Here is an 18626-nt window from a genome sequence, read left to right as displayed (position 1 = left end):
TTAAAATGATTTTGTTTATGTACTTTAAAATCTGTTTTATTTCAACATATTTTAATAAGAGTATATTTATTGAACAAAAAATAATCTTTGATTTATCAAAATAAGCAGAAAATAGTTACAAATTTTGCTGTATTAAGTATTAACTCAGACATTATTTAAAAAAAAACACATTATTTTAGCTAAAGTATTTGTATTAGTACCATGTGCCTTTTTCCCCATGCTTGTGAGCCTTTTGCCCTGTGTTTTGTTTTTGCACAAAATCTGTTGCTCCATAAATGTAAAATACAAGCGTATATATTTTTCTGTTATCATACACTTTGGGCACAGTAAAAGTAGTTGTACCCTTCTTATTGCATGTTTTTAATTTTTCTGGTAACACTTTACAGTAAGGATGTATTTGTTAACATTAATTAATTACTTTAGTTGACATGAACTAAAAATAAAAAATACTTCCAGAGCATTTACTACTCTTTGTTAATGTTAACTTTACCATTTACTCATGCATTATACAAATAAAAAGTGGTATCTGTTCATATTATTGTCATATTTTTATTAACTAACAATAAAATACTGTAATAAAAAATACTAACATGAACTAATGGCACTTTATTGCCATTTTCCCTTAAAAATGAACTGGATGTGAGTAACCATGCAAGGCATTGTTTGTAATTGTTTTAATATTTTGACTGCACTAGTGTTATTATTAAACTATTTTAAACTTGTTATTTCTGTTTTACAGGTTTGCAGTCCTTCTCCTACTGACCGGCGGTGGGTGACATTGGGGGCCAGCCTTTGGTGAGTTAAGGGTAAAACTGTCTGTGGTTACTCTGTCATCTGCCCTCTGCCATAGTGTGTGTGTGTGTGTGTGTGTGTGTGTGTGTGTGGCCGGGGCATCTCCGGATGGATGGGGTCAATGGCATGCGACCTTGAGGAGACAAATATTCAAAATCAATAAGTATTTGTCTCACTCTGCACTCTGTTTGTCTGAGCAGCATTTTAAGCTGCATCCTCCCCCAAAAAAGAAACAATGTGAGTAATGAACGTGAGTCAGAAGACAGACATACAACACTTGCAGATGTACCCAAATATTTACTGCATGGAAGTCATGTTTATTCATCAGATGAGACGGTAAGCAGGTTTGCATTTAATGGAATCTGCCAATATGTTGCAACGCAGTGACGGCTGTTTCTATTTGAACCAGGTACGCCCATTTGATGCAATTAAAGTTATTTATCTCCCTTTTCAAAGTTCATCAATTATGTTGAAATACTCTTAATGTCCATAAGGGGGATGATGTATGATTGGTGTAATTATTTCTTATTCACCATGCTTTCTAAAGCATATCAATTTTGTTAATACCATGTAATTAAAACATGTCAGTGCACTACAAGTTGCGAGCTGTATTAATGACTGTGAAAATTATTTTAATTAAATAGCCAATTATAGAAAAATCCTAACCATGAGAATTGACATTTAAATGAATTTAATTTAAATTGCTTTTCAACATTGTTTTATCAAAGCCTTATAGGCTGAATAAATTATTATATCAAACAACATACAGTGCCATTGATCATACGCGCGTCATATCGTACTTCTACTTTTAAACACCGATCCATTAGCGTTATGGTGATTCATACAGATGGAGGGAAACTCGGTGCACCCGCTGCCTCTGCGTTCGCTCGTCCTCTAACCGGTGAGTTCGGGATTAGGAAAGAAAGTAGCCGCATTGTTCTCAGCTTGTTTGATGGTTCATCTATGTCTGATGCTTGCTGCCTGTTCGCCCTGTAACAAATACCATAAACAAAATGGAACGAGTTAGTCATCAACGCTACTGGGCCATCAAACCTTTGTGCGTGTGGTCTTGTCATGGGCCTTTCCTCATTAGCGATGTCATGTCATCCCCCAGCAGTCATCATGGGCCTCTGATATCATATAAACACATGGAAGAAACACATAAATCTCATTGACTAACTTCAAGCACTATTTAGAAACCATTTAAATGAGAATAGAAACAAAGAACACCCCTTATGCTCCCTCAGATGATAATTGAGCATTTTATCCATCGCGATCAAACAGTCAGATTGTTTTCATTTGTGGTAGCCTTTATGGTAGCATTTATGTCATCCGTTTGCCTTCCTGATGGATCGGATCCTTTTCGAGAACTAATAGTGTAAATGCCAATGTTGTGAACACATTGGTATTCCGTAATGACACTTTTTTTCCTTTAAAGAGGGAACATCTTGACTTAACTAAGGGCTTTCAACTTTAATACATGCACTAATGTTTTTTATTTTATCCACCTTTTTCTTTGAGTAACAGATGAGCGCCGCCGTGATGGAGCTAATTTTCGTTTGACTGCTCTCGTGTTTCGGCCTTCATGGAAATTTGTGTTAAAACGTGGTAAAAAAGATTGACTGAAGTAATTAAACTAAAACTTTTTCAATATAACTAAATGTTTTTTCATGCACCTGTTAAGTTTGAGATTTTGGGCTTTTTGGTTTTTCATAAAGTGTTTTTTCAGACTAGTGGAAAGAAAACATCCGAAAAATACTGTTAAGTGTTTATTTTATAGCACTTTATCCATTTGTGTCAATAGATTTCGATTACAATACATATTTTTAAAGGCCGTTTTATTTTCCTACGTTGAGCCATAAATCTCCACTTCAGTAGCACTTACACACACCAAACTTTACATTTTTATTCTTGTCTGTATCCTGAAGGTGGGTATAGATTTATTCATATATACAGTGCCTTGCAAAAGTAATCATACCCATTCATTTGTTTTCACATTTTGTTTTGTTGCAGCATTATGTTCAACTGCTTTAAATGAGTTTTCCCCCACATCAATTTACACTCCATACACCATAATAATGACAAAGCAAAAAGCAGATTAGCAAATTTTACAAATGTATTAAAAATAAAACACTAAAATAAGTACATTGCATAAGTATTCTCAGTATAACTCTATCTATACATAGTTGAAGCACCTTTACAGCCTCAAGTCTTTTTGGGTATGATGTGACAAGCTTTGCACATCTGCATTTAGCAATTATTTGCCATTCTTTGCCTCACCTTTTCACCTCTCCACCTCTCAAGCTCTGTCAGCTTGGATGGGGTCTGGCAGACATTTTCTAGAGTCCTAGTTGTTCCAGTCGTCTTCCATTATGGATAATGGAGGCTACATGCTTCTGTGAACCTTCAGTGCAGCAGATTTTTTTTCTGAACTCTTCCCTAGATTATTGCCTTAACGCAAGTCTGTCACTGAGCTCTACAAGCAGTTATCTTGACCTCAGGACTTGGTTTTTGCTCTGATATGCATTTTCAGCTGTTAGACCTTTTCTGAGAGGTGTGTGCCTTTCTAAATGATACTCATTCAAATGAATTTGCCACAGTTTAACTCCACTCGAAGTGTAGTAACATCTAGAAGCAATATGAATGCTCCTGAGCTAAATTTCGAGTGTCCCAGAAAAGGGTATGAATACTTATGCAACGGGATCTTTTCAGTTTTTTATTTTCCAAAAATTTGCAAAGTTGTTACAAACCTGTTTTGTGCTTTGTCATTATGGTGTATGAGATGTAGATTGATGTGGGAAAAAAGTCATTTAAAGCAGTTTAACATAATGCTGCAACAAAACAAAATGTGAAAAAAATGAAGGGGTATGAATACTTTTGCAAGGCACTGTAATTTGCTTGATTTCATACATTTTATTCCCCAAAAATGGTAAAAAATATAGTGTTTCCTGTTTTTTCTGAATTATGATGTGATGAAATGAAAAACCCCAGATTCCCTCTGTAAAAACTAATATGTCAAAAAATTAATCAAGAATTTTGAAACTGACTTCCTCCAGTGTTTAGATTTTTGTATTAGAAATATATGCAAATTAGTGCATATTTCATTAAATAATGCCTCATTTGCATATTTAAACCTAACATTTTAGAACATTTTTTGCAATTATCAATCAACTGGGTAAGTAAGGTGATAACTATTAGTTCATTTTTTCCCCCTATTCACCTGCAGTGTCTCGCCTTAAGGAATAAGCTTAAGGAATTCCTGTAAAGTACTTGTTTTGTGTACCAGCAAATCTGTCTGTGTCCAGGGCTGTAAACCTTGTGTAAACAATGACAAAAGAAAACAAGCATGGCTTGTAGCGCTTAAGTTAAAATACTGTGTGTGAAATATTAAAATAATGTGTGCTCTTATCATTTTGTGGACAAAATCCTGCAAACTTCACCCTGATCGGGAGCTGTATATATACGTACTGTAAGATATGTGCCCTCATCTGTTTTCAGTGCAGATAACCTTGTGTTGCTTCATGTCATTTTCCCACTTAAACTATGACAGGTGAGTTACAGACCATTTCAAACCATTTTTATAGGTTTGCTGTTATGTTATTCAATCTGAAAATATGTTAATTTGACTAGAAACACGAGAGACCGGAAATGTAAAGCATTGTTCCAGTCGGGCAAGGCTTCTGTGTTCAGGAGAAAAGGCGGATATGGAGGAAAATTAAGTATGACTGTCTAATTAAAGGTGGGCATGTCGTTTCTATGCTGTTGACCTTGAAGTGGACTTAATTAAAACAGTTTAACATTCGTTCTCAGCCGTTTTCCATCTGTTCTTTGTTGTACGTAACCTCTTGATTACTGTTGGTGTGAAGTTCCTTCAGGTGAACTGTGTTATCGTGTAGCATTCCTCTCATCTTGGCTCAGTGTAGAATGGCTTCTTCTAAAGAGCGAGATTGAGGAGCTCTTTTGTTGCCGTGATGCTTGCATTTACCCAGTACATAAAGATTGCAGACGTTGCTAATTTAACCAATAAAACTAATTGAACATTGAAAGTTAGGATGCAGTGAACAACTGAGAGTTTCTCGGCATTGTGCATCCTGCTGTTTGTCTATTGAAAGACTGTTGTTCTAATGGGAGTTTGATTCATCAGGCCCACCCAGCTTGTTAAGAGACTCTGAATTGGAGACATCATAGAGGTCCTGTGGCGTTTGTGGATGCCTTTTTGTCTTATCATCATTCTTCTCTAAACGAATGTCTGCTAGCAGTTCTTTGTGTGGAATTTTATGGCCATCATTTGCAGTTAACCCCATGCTAACATGAAAAATTGTTGGCAAACTATCATGACATTCATTGTTTTTAATGAAATCTTAATATGATGCATATTTAAGCAAAGGTTAGCAACATAAAGGGCAACTTTGTCTGGCTATGAATTTTAAGTGGATATTGATTTTTACACTACATGCTACCTCTGTGCCTGAATGACAATTCCGAAATGGCATTCTGCTTATCCTAAAGCAGATCAGATCAGACTTGAACTTAAAAGTTTACTTGGATAGGTTCTGAAAGTGCACACTTCAAAGTTCCACGTTGTTTTTGCTTTAGTAGAGTTCTGTATGTTTGAATTTGATCTTTGAAGAAAAAGCAAACTGAGACATGCAAAATAACAGTATTATACACTTTTAGGGTCTTTTATTTATATATCAGAAAGAGATAACACTTTGTTTCAAAAAACAAAACAAAAAGTAATCATTTGTTGTTGCTCTGTATCGAATTTTGAGACAGTGTTTCTGTAATTGTCTTTTACAAATGAACTGTGCTGGGTTGTACAGTTACACTTATTGAAAACATACATTTGAATTTTTGTGTCCCTACATCTGTATGGTTTTAAAGAAATGTATTTAAAATTTTAAAACATATTTAAATTAAAAATTTCAAGAAATATAAACATGCATGGGCTATAATGTCTGAGTAGGTGTGTGTGCTGGTCACTTTTACAGTTGTGTGTAATGTGGCCAACACTGACCTATTTTATGCATTTTTGTAGATTCAGAAGTACCTTTAGTAAGTTTTATGACCTTTTTTGTCTGCTGATACGTATTTCTGTTATTATTATTTTGTACATGAAAACTCGTGTGGATGCCATATAATTAAACAACAGATTCAGATGATACCAGTTCTGTGTCAGGCCCACATTTAAATACGCCAGACCTGAAACGTTACTTTAGCTACTTTTTTTGTCCTGTAAATCCTCTCATAGCTTTAACCGTCACCTCAGGAGGACGGTGCTCATATTTGAAGTAATTTCACCCCTGTAGCTCATTTCTAATTGGTTAAACTGATGGTGTTACAACTCACACTGGTCTGCCTTCCGGTAACTCGCCTTAAGTTCTGAACGTAATACTAATTCAATTCACAGTACTTTATGCATTTATACTTCTGTTAATTGTATCAGTGATACGTTTAATTCAAATCAACAACAAATACATTTTTAACACATCGTTATAGTTTTTCTTCATATGTTTTCTATTAATGTATGCAGTATTATTACAATCATAAAAAAGTTTTACCTTTTTATATGCTTATTGTCTCACTCAAAAAGTGTGAACTTGAAGTGTACGTACTTTCAAACAATGAACAATAATAGTCGAGAGGCGTCCTGACACGCAGCAGAGGAGCTCTTCGTAATAAGATGAGTTTCAGAGAACATTCCTAGAAGAAGCGCAGGTTTCATCCGAGCTCGCAAAAAAGCTGTAAGTACACGCTGGAAATGTTCCGCACGCTGTTCCACTAGGGTCGCATTAGATTGTGCATGTCTCCGTTTCAAAGGGCTGATTGTGGCTCCTCCCTCTCTGTACCTTGTGACAACAACAACTCATCCACAGAGCAGAGGCACACTTTTCTGCTCATTTTCTTCCTGTCATTCTCTCTCAATCTTTCTCAGAGCCCTAATTTCAGCACGGCACCTCTCCACATCCATTCGCGCGTCGGCGGAGCGCACTCGGGGTGGATTTCTTCTTCTTTGCGCTACTTTTGCATACTGGCTTTCCTTCCCGTCTGAACTTATTTGATAGGTGCAGAACACCATGGCCGTACCGGCTACGCTGATTCCCCCATCGGCTCTGGTCCAGCCGTGTCCGATCTCAACTTCTTCGTCAGCATCATCAGCATCATCATCATCATGCTCCGCGACCGCAGCATCATCATCCTCGCCTTCGGCCACTTCTGCGTCTCCTTCTCAGTCAGCGACCCAGAATCTGTTCCGCACGGATCTGATCAGCACCAACACCAGCAGCATCCCACTGGCCGGCAAGCCCGTGTATTCTACCCCGTCTCCTGTTGAAAACACCCCGCAGAATAATGAGTGTCGGATGGTGGAGCTCAGGGGCGCCAAGGTGGCCTCTTTCACGGTGGAAGGACAGGAGCTCATCTGCCTGCCCCAGGCGTTTGACCTGTTTCTCAAACACCTGGTCGGGGGTCTGCACACCGTCTACACCAAACTCAAGCGGCTGGAGATCACGCCGGTGGTGTGTAACGTGGAGCAGGTCCGCATCCTGCGCGGACTGGGGGCCATCCAGCCCGGGGTCAACCGCTGCAAACTCATCTCCAGAAAAGACTTCGAGACCCTCTACAACGACTGCACTAATGCCAGGTTAGAACAATCTTTTAGTGCTCTGATACAAATAATCAATAGACAAGTTGGATAAGAAGTGAAGTAAACCTTTCTTTAGAAAAGTATGGGTAGTAAAACTAACGTAGCTACTTTTTTGCGTAATATGTGGAAATAATGTACAGGATATTTGCAAGTACTTTAAGATTTGTATTTGCACTTTAAAAAAATAAAGTTTCCCAAATGATTTTACACTCTTGATGTCACACGAGAACCTTTTTTAATTTAACAAAAAACTTTAATTCTGTAGTTTCATGTTTACTTATAATGTGAGAACTCTGAACTAAAAAAATCTACAGAGAAAAAAAAAATAGAGGTGTCTTTGCTGAATGTGAGTTGTTGCAAACAACCATTGAAGAAACACTTCTCATTCTTGTAACATTAAAATAATTAGAATAAGAAATATTGAAAAATTGGCAACAAATACTAGAATACTATAATGTAACTAACTCAACTTTTTGCAATGGTAGAAAGTTGAATATAATAAATGCAAACATTTTATTAAATTGTTGTAGTGCATTTAAAACGCAGGGTGTACTTTTTCCAAATATTTACGAGAATTTATAATTCATAAATGTCAGTTGGCCTTAAATGTATTTAGTGGAAATCATTTACAGGTTTATGTGTAGAGCATGAAAGCTTTTTTCTTCTTGTTTATATATTTTTGCTAGTAACAAATTTGATGTTTTTAAGTCACCCTGCATTTGTGTTTGCTGTATTGAGCATATGGGGAAATTTTTATTTGAAATGGTTTTCTCTTATTGAGCAGATTTAAAATAAGCACGCTTGTCAGAATGATTATAATAGATGTTCTCTCTTATGTATTAGTTGTATTTATAGGCAGACATTTCTTTCTGCTCTTTTCTTCCTCTGGGGAAAAATCAAATCATAGTCAATAAGTGCTTGTATACTTAATGGCAGGAGTGATACAGTGCTTCAAGGTACAAAATCACACAGGAAACAATTACTGCTTGTAACATCGGTGAATAATTCGCCCTGAAACTTTAATGTCACCCTTTAGTGATCAACTGAATGGGCCCAATAATTACTAGAAAAAGTAAGCTAATTTAAAAATGTCAAGGTGTTGACAGCTCATCTGAAATGAAAACATAAAACACCTTGCATGCAGCAAATCAAGCTCGGCTGTTGTACAATTTCAGATATTTTTTTAATGAGAATTTTCAGTGCTATAAAAACTGAAAATTAAATCACAAGTAGTTGATGAGAATATTGTGACAAATTGCAGATTTACATCGAAATATGCAATCTGACAGAAACTAGCTTTATCATATACATTTTATACACAATATATAACTATTATAAAAATAACACACACTCCAAATATGATTTTCTAGTTTTGGAAAACCACTTTTATTCAAAAATTTTTTCTTTAAAAAAAAAAAAAACACATGACATATTTTTGCTAAATTTATACAATTATTGACAAATTCAATTTCCTTTTTTTCTTTCTTTTAAACCACATATATTGGATTTCTCAATGCCACAGCTGGAGAATAAAACCAAATGCATTGCACTCAATGCAGTTCATTGTACACTATATTTACTATATTTTTTTATCCGAAAATGCGCATTGTAAATATTCCCTTCTAGCTTTATATCAAGTGTGATGTGTGTTTGTCCAGCAGCGGTGCTAATGGAGCAGTCTGCTCTCAGTCTGTCTGTGCCGAGCTCCTTCTGGGCCTGAGCTTGCATTCAGTCCGGCTCCCCTCCTCCTCGTGCGGCCCGTCCCAGGGTCCTGAAGTGATGGAGTGTGTGGTTTGAACTCCGGGGCTGGGAAGGAGAGTGGTCAGTGATGGGGTTAAAGGATAATGCAGTGCTACACATTGCTTTAATGACGCTAAAGTGCTGGCCTATTACTGCTGCATAGAGAGGCCTGTAATTGTCTCTGAAAGCACCTGGTACTGCCGGTGTTATGCTGAAATCAATCACCTTCTCCATGTCTGCTTCCCATTTGGAGGATTACATCATTTGTATGGACAAAGGTATCTGCTCAGATGGAACACAAACACACTGGCTCTTATTTACAGTGTGGATTTATTGTATCTACATCTGTTTTGGTTCTCCGTACGGAGAAGGTCAGCACGCTAAGTCATAACTCTTGCGTGGACGTGACTTGAAGGATGGATCATTTAGTTTATGTACAATAAAGTCATTTGTGTGTGCACATGCTAACAGCATGAGTGGTCAAGTTTGAGTCTGGCTTGGGATGTGTTCAAATCCTGTACCCTTTGGGGCTAAAACGTAGTGGTCTTACTTTTTCAGCACGCTGCTTGACTTGAGTACCGAAGAACTGCTAATAATCCTCTTAGCTATGGGATAACAGCGGCCTTACATCTTTGTCTGCTCACGTTAAAAGAATTCCCCATGAAGCAGAGTCAGACTCGCCCCGTTCTACCTTCTGCATGAGGACGTGTTCCTCCGGCTCCCCCCTCGTTCTCCCGGGGACCCTCGGCCCAGATTAATGCGCACCTTCTGCCGCCGAACAGATACGGGGCTGTAATCTCTCTGCTTTCATAGGAGTTATGAGTCTGCCCTGTGAGAAGCAATACTTCAGCTTCTTGTTTTCCTTTCCATTTTGTCTGTGTGGGACGGTGCGGTTCTTGCCGCCTGGTGACATTTGAACTCTTAAGGAAAGGTTATTGAAACACCAGGGCGGTTGAGCTGGAGGTGAGTGCTGAGGCAGCTGTTACGTCGAAGACTGGGTGCTTAATTGACAGGTTAAATAGATGCATATGAATGCACTTGAATATTTTAGATTTTGATTTTTTATTTAAATATAATTAAATTTAATTTGAATGAAGATGAAGATTAAATGTAATGAATTATGTTTTTAAATTTACGTTTTACTTTAAGGATTTCTACTTAAGTTACAAGAGCATCACATTTGACAAAACATTTTTGTTTGTGTACAACGCAGACTGGCATATTTACCGAGGAGCGTCATTATTTTGTTTAGCACTCAGGGGTGCGTCTTAACACACAGTGGCAGATTTTATCGCTCTTTTTTCCCCTCTCTCGCTCTCTTTGCAGTGCTCTTCTGATATATTTGTTTTCGACAAGGCACGGATGTGTTTACAGGTACTCATGGGAAATCTTTGGATCGAATTCAAATCATTCCCAGTCAGAGTGGGTGCTAAGATACCCGTCACCCAGCAACCACATCCAAGAGGGAGCTGAGGCGATAATAACTTCAAAAAACAGAGAGACAGATGCTGATTAGGATGAAAGAGTTGGAGGGGGGATGGATGGGGGGGGGGAGCGGGGGGATGCATGTTAAAAGGCTTGTTAAAATCACAGATTCATTGTAGCACTTTCTTACAAATTATATGTAGGATTCTATATTCCTCACTCGCGATCGCCGCTGATAGATCGAAAATGAAGCAGATAAACAATCCGGTTTTTATCTTTTCCGTCGCCGTGAGTCACTGAAGCTCTCCTTGATAGGATTAGCCACGTGTGTTCAAATTAACTGTGCACTTGGCATCCGTCATCAATGCAAGAGGAGATGGCAAAAGAGGAGTTTGTTATGCACGTGACACTGATAAAAGCAACTCGATACCTCTGATTGTTCATTTGAAACACTAGTTCTAGGAAAAAATAAACATGTACATTTCTTGAAACACTTGTATTTGATGCGTTGCCTCTGTTCAAGCAAAATAATCTGCCAATAGGGTAAGAAAAAAAAATCTTATTTCAAGCAGACAACAAGATTATTTTTCTTACCCCATTGGCAGATTATTTTGCTTGTTTCAAGCAAAAACTCACCTAATTTTGACTTGTTTTTACTAAAAACAAGAAAATAATTTTTACTTGTCTCGAAAATCATTCCTGATTCAAGAATTATTAGATATTTTGGCTGGAAACAAGACAAAGAATCTAAGTAAGAAAAGCATTTTTTGCAGTGCTTGAATTTCAATATGCAGAACTCATTTGTGAACCTGGACCACAAAACCAGTCATAAGGTTTTTTTTTTTTTTTTTAATTGAGATTTATATCTGAAAGCAGAATAAATAAGCTTTCCACTGATGTATGGTTTGTTAGGATAGGACATATTTATATATTTGGCTGAGTTACAACTATTTGAGAAGTTTAGATATATTTATGGATCTTTACATAATATCCTAATGATTTTTGGCATAAAACGAAAATGTGCAATTTTGACCCATACAATGTATTTTTGCTATTGCTACAAATATACCTGTGCTACTATAACTGAAAATGAAAAATGAATATTATTTTCATTATTTGCTCACCATCATGTCTTTCCAAACCATATTTTTTTCCCCTGGAGAACACAAAAGAAGATATTTTGAGGAAAGAAATGAAAGTCAGTAAGGTCCAGTAGGGAGATATTTTCCCAAAAATCTTCTTTGGTGTTCTGCAGAAGAAAAAAGTCTTACAGGTTTGACTGAATGATGGCAGAATTTTCAAGATACAAATATTCGAAAAGTTTTGATATATTTACGGTTGGAAATTGACAAAATATCTTCATGAAACTTGATCTTTACTTAATATTCGAAAGATTTTTGGCATAAAAGAAAATTTGATGATTTTGACCCATACAATGTATTTTTGTGCTACTTAAGACTGGTTTTGTGGTCCAAGGTCCTGCATATTATAGGAGTAGTGTAGCTAAAACCGAAAAAGAAAAATGAAAATCTGCCATTACACTGCAAAAAATGCTTTTCTTACTTAGATTTTGTCTTGTTTCCAGCCAAAATATCTAAAAATATCTTAAATCAAGAAGGATTTTCTAGATGAGTAGCAACTAGAAAAAAAACAAATCAAAATTAAGTTAAGTTTTCAAACAGAAAACAAGATTATTTTTCTTACCCCATTGGCAGATTATTTTGCTTGTTTCAAGTAAAAACGCACTTAATTTTGACTTGTTTTTTCTAAAAACAAGACAGTAATTGTTACTTGTCTAGAAAATCCTTCTTGGTTTAAGAATTGCTTAGATATTTTGGCTGGAAAGACAAAAAAATTTAAATAAGAAAAGCATTTTTTGCTCAACTTCATGTCTTTCCAAACCATATTTTTCCAGAAAAGAAGATATTTTGAGGTCAGAAATGAAAGTCACTAGGGTCCAGTAGGGAGACATTTCCCCAAAAATCTTCTTTCTTGTTCCTCAGAAGAAAAAAAGATACAGGTTTGACTAAATGATGACAGAATTTTCATTTTGGATGAACTGTGCTTTAAATTAAAAATATGACTGGTCAAACACGTAACGTTAATTGCGCAAATAGCAGACGATCATAATTCCTAGTACAGGTTGTGGTGACTGTGAGTGACGGCGTGAGTCATCAATCAGTCTCGAATCAAACAAGCAAGTGTATGCGTGTCGAATCATCCGCAGGTTCTTTTTTTCTGACCACCAGCTGTATGAAATAAGACAGGACAGTGACACTAGCCTCGGTAGTCGCACCTGAGACAGATTGCGTGTAGAAAAAGCGACGCATTACGAGCTCTCTGACTCGGAGCCCTGGCATGTCTTTAGCCACCATCCCTTCCACATTACAGCATATTTAGGAAGCAGTGCGCAGATCGCTGACGCTCGTGTAGGGACGCTAACCACTACTGACACAAGTTAGAGGGAGCAGATGAGATTTCTTGATTGGAGAGCGATTGCGGGCCTTAGCTCGGCTCTGTCTAATATGGTCACATAAAGAAATTGATTTTCCCCAGAAATTAATTAATTTTTCATATAGCCCAAAGCTGGAGTTTAAAAAGAGAGTGCACTTTCTGGTTGCCTATTTTCCTCCTTTTTTAAAGAATTATTGCCTAATCATATTAATACTTTTGCCCTAAGGATAGAAAGATGATTGTACAAATGCATTCGGAAATATGTATCGCTGAGTATTTATGATTAAATTATGCAAATAACTCGGCTCTCATCCTTCGCGGACCCAGATTGTCTAATTAGGATTGATATGCCGAGTAGATGTTCGGGAATCTGAATACAAGCATGTCCAAAGAGCAGAAAATTGAAAATGACAAGGCCGGAATCCTTAAAAAGTGTTTTTCTTTTTTTTCCCCCATCTAATTCAGCGTAGCCGTATCAGGAGTTAATTTTCCCTGGCTTCATTTTCATGTTGAAGCTGACATGAGGAGAAAAAAAAAAAAAAAAAAAGGAAAAGAAGAATACTTCAGGGAAGCAATCTCAAATGGGATTCCAGAAATTTCCTCTTCTTGTTTTTTTTCCCAGTCTTCAAGATGCTATCAAATGATGAATCTCCTCCTATATAAACTTTTTCATGTTATCACGGAAATATCTGCGTTGTTTGAACTTAATGGCCTCTTCTTGTCCCACTCTGCTGTGATAAAAGAGAATGATGGGAAATGTAGCCTGTACTAGAGATATTTACTCTGTTATAAAATGGAGGAAAGTCATGATGGATGTTTTACGAGCTCTGCGGTTTTGAAAGAAGACAGCAAAAGCTGATATTTAAGTTTGAACCGCTGTCATAAACAGCGTCGATGAGGTGGGGGAGCTCGGAGCTCGGAGATGCCGTCAGCAGGTTTTGGCGGGATTGCAGTGAAGGACAGGTGACCGCTGAGGTCTCGAGGCTGTTTTCATTTAGGTCAGAACAAGCGCCACTTTACAGCGCAATGAGAGCGCCATGACTCCATTAAAGAAAAACAAAGAGCTCTGGAGTGCTGGAGACTCTCTTCCTAGGACAAAATAAATAGCGTTCTCAATTCAATTCAATTCACTTTAAGCTCTCCTGCAAAAGCGAATTATATTATTAAAGCTGCTTTCAGAATTCCGCCATAAATTATATATCTAGTCATTTATGAATACTCCATGAAATGTGCTTAACAAGGCAAGTTAAGAGTTTTCCTTTGCTCCTTGAAAATACGTTTACATATTTCAGTGCTGCCAAAACAACTGAAGAGTCCTCACTTCGTTTGATAATTCAAAGGAATGAAAGAAAAGAGGAAATCATGCGTTTTTTTTATCCACATTCCTCTCTTAGCAGTGTGACAAAAGACTCCTAACACCTCTGAAGGTATCTCATAAAGTTCTGATTGTTATCTAATCTTTACCTGGCCCATAGCTAATGACACTTGAGAATAGAATGGAACTCTATCAGAGCTCAAAGCAAGATGGGCCTTTGACAAAGCTGAGACACCAGGCCTCTCTTATGAAGCTGGAATCCTCACGGGCTGCACAGAAGCCTATCAAGTCAATTTAACACAATTGAATTATAATAGAAAAGCCAAATTTCGGTGCTTGTTCCCACTGAGGATCCCATATGTTGCCCATATTGAAGCAGTTGTTTGTGTTAGTGTTTGTGTCTCATTCTCGCTGGCTTTTGAGAAAGCATACTTCGCATGTTTTCTATTAGTTTTATTCAACAGCTTTTATTTCTTTTAACTTTTCTATTGCACTGATGTAAACATTTAAGTGTCAAGTTTCCTCTTTCATTTGAAACATGCTGCTGTAGCCTCTTTATGAAAGCAAAGCAAACAGTTTATAGACCTTGTAGCCACAGAATGCCAAATGAAGGCCAACGTGAATGAGTGTCACATAGCACACAACTTTATGCAATACAGCCCACAGAAAAAAAAAAGAATGCCAATGCTGCCTCTAATAACTCTAGTACAAAGTATGCATTTCCCAAAACCCTTCGAAACCCTCCACGGGCTTTACTGTATTTCATTATCAACAAACAAAGGTGTTGTTCCTTTGAAAGCAATCCAGAGCTTCTCACGTTGCTGTTTTCCAAGTCCAGTGAGACAGCCATTCTGATAACTCTTTCTATGATGCTCCGCTTAAGTTTCTCTTCCAGACTCAAATGTCAGCTTCTCGCTAAGGTTCCTTTAAAAAAAGAAAGTGTTTTTTCCATAGCAAGTGGCTGTGGTACCCAGCTATTATTACTCTCTTCTTAAAGACTGACAGTTTGCTCCAGAGAGACTTGACACCAAACTCGTCTGCTGGAGGCGTACCACTGCATTTCCCGTCTGTCCAATCAGATATTTGTAAACTGACGATACCTGGCAGGAGAAGGTAAATGGTGAGCCCAGAGCTGCAGCAGACACAGATATTGTGTTCAAGCCTTTGTGTGATGGAACAATTACATATTCAGAAACAAAACACAGTCTTAACTTGTAATGGTTCGTACAAGGTGGTGAAATCATATGACACTGTATGTGGAATGTGCAAAATTGTAGTAATTTGAATTTACAAAAAGGTTTAGTTGAGGTTGTTTGCATACAGTGTTTTTACACAACTCAACAATTTATTCTGATTTCACCATCTTTAACAAATTATTGTTGTTGTTATTTTTTGTGAGACCAGGTTGGAGAAACAGATCATATCAAAAAGAAAGATATTATTTTTTAGAGGTGGCTGTTTCATAGCTCAGGGGGCTCTCAACTTTGTATGAGGCCATTTATCCTAATAGTAATTATAAAAAAATCATAATTCGTAAGAATCTGATGGGAAATATGGGAGTTCATAAATTAGTTTGTAAAAGGAAAATATTATTTCTCAGAGGTGGCTCTTTCATAGCTCAGCTGCAAAAACTTACTTACTTACTTACTTAGATTTTTTGTCGTGTTTCCAGCCAAAATATCTTAAAATTCTTAAATCGCAATGGATTTTCTAGATGAGTAAAAATAATTTTCTTGTTTTCAGAAAAAACAAGCCAAAATTAAGTGATTTGCTTAGAACGAGCAAAATAATCTGCCAATGGGGTAAGAAAAAAAACCCTTTTTCAAACAGAAAACAAGATTATTTTTCTTACCCCATTGGCAGATTATTTTGCTTGTTTCAAGCAAAAACACACTTTTCTGATGTGAAATATGGAAGTTCATAAATGAGTTTGTAAAAAAAAAAATATATATATTTTCCAGAGGTGGCTCATTAATAGCTCAGGAGACTTTCTCTCAACTTTGTAGGAGGTGATTTGTCTTGAAAGTAATTATATTTAATTAATTTATAAAAAAAATAGTTTGTAAATTTTTTATTTGCAAGAGACTGATGGGAAATATGGAAGTTCATAAATGAGTTTTTGTAAAAGAAAATATTATTTCATTTCTTAGAAGTGGCTCTTTCATAGCTCAGGAGACTTTCTCTCAACTTTGTATGAGGTTATTTGTCTTTAAAGTAATTATAAAAATATATTTAATTTATTTAAGAAAATGAGTCTGTAAAATTAGAATTTTGTAAGAATCTGATAGAAAATGTGGGAGTTCATAAATGAGTTTGTAAAAGAAAAATATTATTTCTTAGAGGTAGTTCTTTTATAGCTTCTCTCTCAACTTTGTATGAGGTAATTTGTCTTAAAAGTAATTATAAAAATATATTTTATTCATTTATTTTAAAAAATTAGTTAATAATAGGAAATGTGAAAGTTCATAAATGACTTTGTAAAATTTGAAATTTGTAAGAATGTAATGGACATGTGAGAGTCCATATTGAAATATTTGACTTTTTAATGCACAGTTTGAGATATTGTTGACATTTCTTCTAAAACTCAAGAGGTGATACTTGTGAGATTAATAGGGGCTTTTTCCCGGGAGAAAAATGAGAAACTATTGAGATATTTAAGAGCTCTCCTTTGTGCTTTTTCTTTCCCATGATAGCCTTTGTTGTCTTTTGCATTACCGCTATTAATTTTAAGACGTGCTCAAGTCTTTTCCATCCCATGCTCTTACTGCACCAGAAAGGATTACGTTACTAATGATTTTGATTGTGGATTTATTTTAAGACATGACGTCACTATCAGATGATTCAGAGAAAACGATTCCCTTGAAAGTTCGGCTTGTTGTTTTCATTTCAGAGCCATTGAAGAGGAGGTTCATGGCTGTACATACATTTCCATATTTACATTCATGTGCTCGGGAGAGAATATTCTTCCAAAGTGCGTTAAAGAAGGATAATTTATTCTAGTTGTGGATCCGGTCTCACGTTTGAAACTCTGTTGTGAGCTGTGTCTCCATTCAGACAGCTTACGCTGTGCTAATACAACATTCCCAGCATAATGTGTCTGTCCACATCTATTATCCCGCTCTGGAACAGGCAGTGTGATATCCGTAAACTTCACATATGAATAGGCTCAGCTGAAAAGGAGAATGAATTAAGTCAAGCTGACATTGCATGCCAATAAGCTTTGTTTCATTCCCAGTGCAGTATTCATTTGCGGCACAGAAAGATTTATTGCATGATTGACAATTATGAGAGGATGACCTAGTTTTTTGTAATGGAACAAAAATGGTTTTCATGGGACGGCATTCTGTGGATGCCAGCCGAGTAATAAGTAGGTTTTCTCACCAACAGAAACTGTTTTTTGTCTCTTCTTGGGGGGGTGGTTGAAAGAACAGTGAATCACTTTACTTTTGCTCAATGTATTTTGTCTAGGATAATTCAGTATTAAGTGTCAGCGGTCCCCGCAGACATCACCTCCCTTTAAGCTAATACATTCAATTTGCTCCTCAAAGTTATTTTCAATGCGATTTGACATGGTTCTCCCTGCAGGCGAGCACTTAAGTAACTTTATACATGGAGGAGGTATGGTACAGCCATTCAATAAACTACTAAACTGTCTCCTGCACTACTGAAGCCGCCCAACAACGCTCTAGACAGCTACGTCTACTTAACCAGAGCCGTTTTCATTGGGATCTGGCTAATATTTCATGATTCATGCATTTTTGATCTTACCTTTCTATTAACTGTTTTATTCAGCTCAGTAAAGCTCATTACAGCTGTGAGGAGGGCTCTGGCCCCCACGGGACCATTGGTTGAGTGGAACCACAAATGGCACAAGCAGGGTTTAGCCAGAAGTTAATATCCTGCAAAATTGTTTCTGAGTAGCTCGGTAGAATACGGATGATTAAATGACACGAGCAGATCAAAAAAACGTTTTCTCTGACTACAAAGTGTTAAGTGCCGGTGCTTTCAAGCGCTACAGATCTCCCAAGGTTGCCATTAAGTGGAATAGGACTTATTTAATGGGAAAGACTGTCCTGCCGAGGAGGGAGAAGGGAACACGGTGCTGGGAGCACAGCGGAAGGCCATGTGTGCTGTACAGAGAACAGCAAAGCCTTGACAAAACAACAACAACAACAGGAACAACAGATAAAGACTGTCAGTTCCTTTGTTGTAAGTTCATATTATTATAACTCTGATCACTCATTAATAAATATA

General features: G+C 36.8%; 1 protein-coding gene and 1 long non-coding RNA gene across 7 annotated transcripts in view; one reads left to right on the top strand and one right to left on the bottom strand.

Moving 5' to 3' along the window:
• Window positions 1-1088: 1088 nt before the first annotated feature.
• Window positions 1089-6534, bottom strand: LOC141340316 (uncharacterized). The gene is made up of 2 exons (XR_012356555.1): window positions 6408-6534; window positions 1089-1782 (listed from the first exon to the last, which is right to left on the bottom strand). It is a non-coding gene; the product is annotated as an uncharacterized lncRNA (long non-coding RNA).
• Window positions 6535-6718: 184 nt separating this feature from the next.
• The window catches only part of dachd (dachshund d), a 138093-nt gene continuing 126185 nt past the window's right edge, over window positions 6719-18626 (top strand). For all 6 annotated transcript variants that reach the window (XM_073845240.1, XM_073845239.1, XM_073845238.1 and 3 more), the window contains exon 1: window positions 6719-7435. In XM_073845240.1, coding sequence (XP_073701341.1) covers window positions 6870-7435 — 566 coding nt within the window. In that variant the 5' untranslated portion in view covers window positions 6719-6869. The remainder of the gene's footprint in view (window positions 7436-18626) is intronic.

This window comes from Garra rufa, chromosome 8, assembly GCF_049309525.1.
Source record: "Garra rufa chromosome 8, GarRuf1.0, whole genome shotgun sequence".
Taxonomy (NCBI): Eukaryota; Metazoa; Chordata; class Actinopteri; order Cypriniformes; family Cyprinidae; genus Garra; species Garra rufa.
This window is presented reverse-complemented; position numbering and strand designations above follow the sequence as displayed.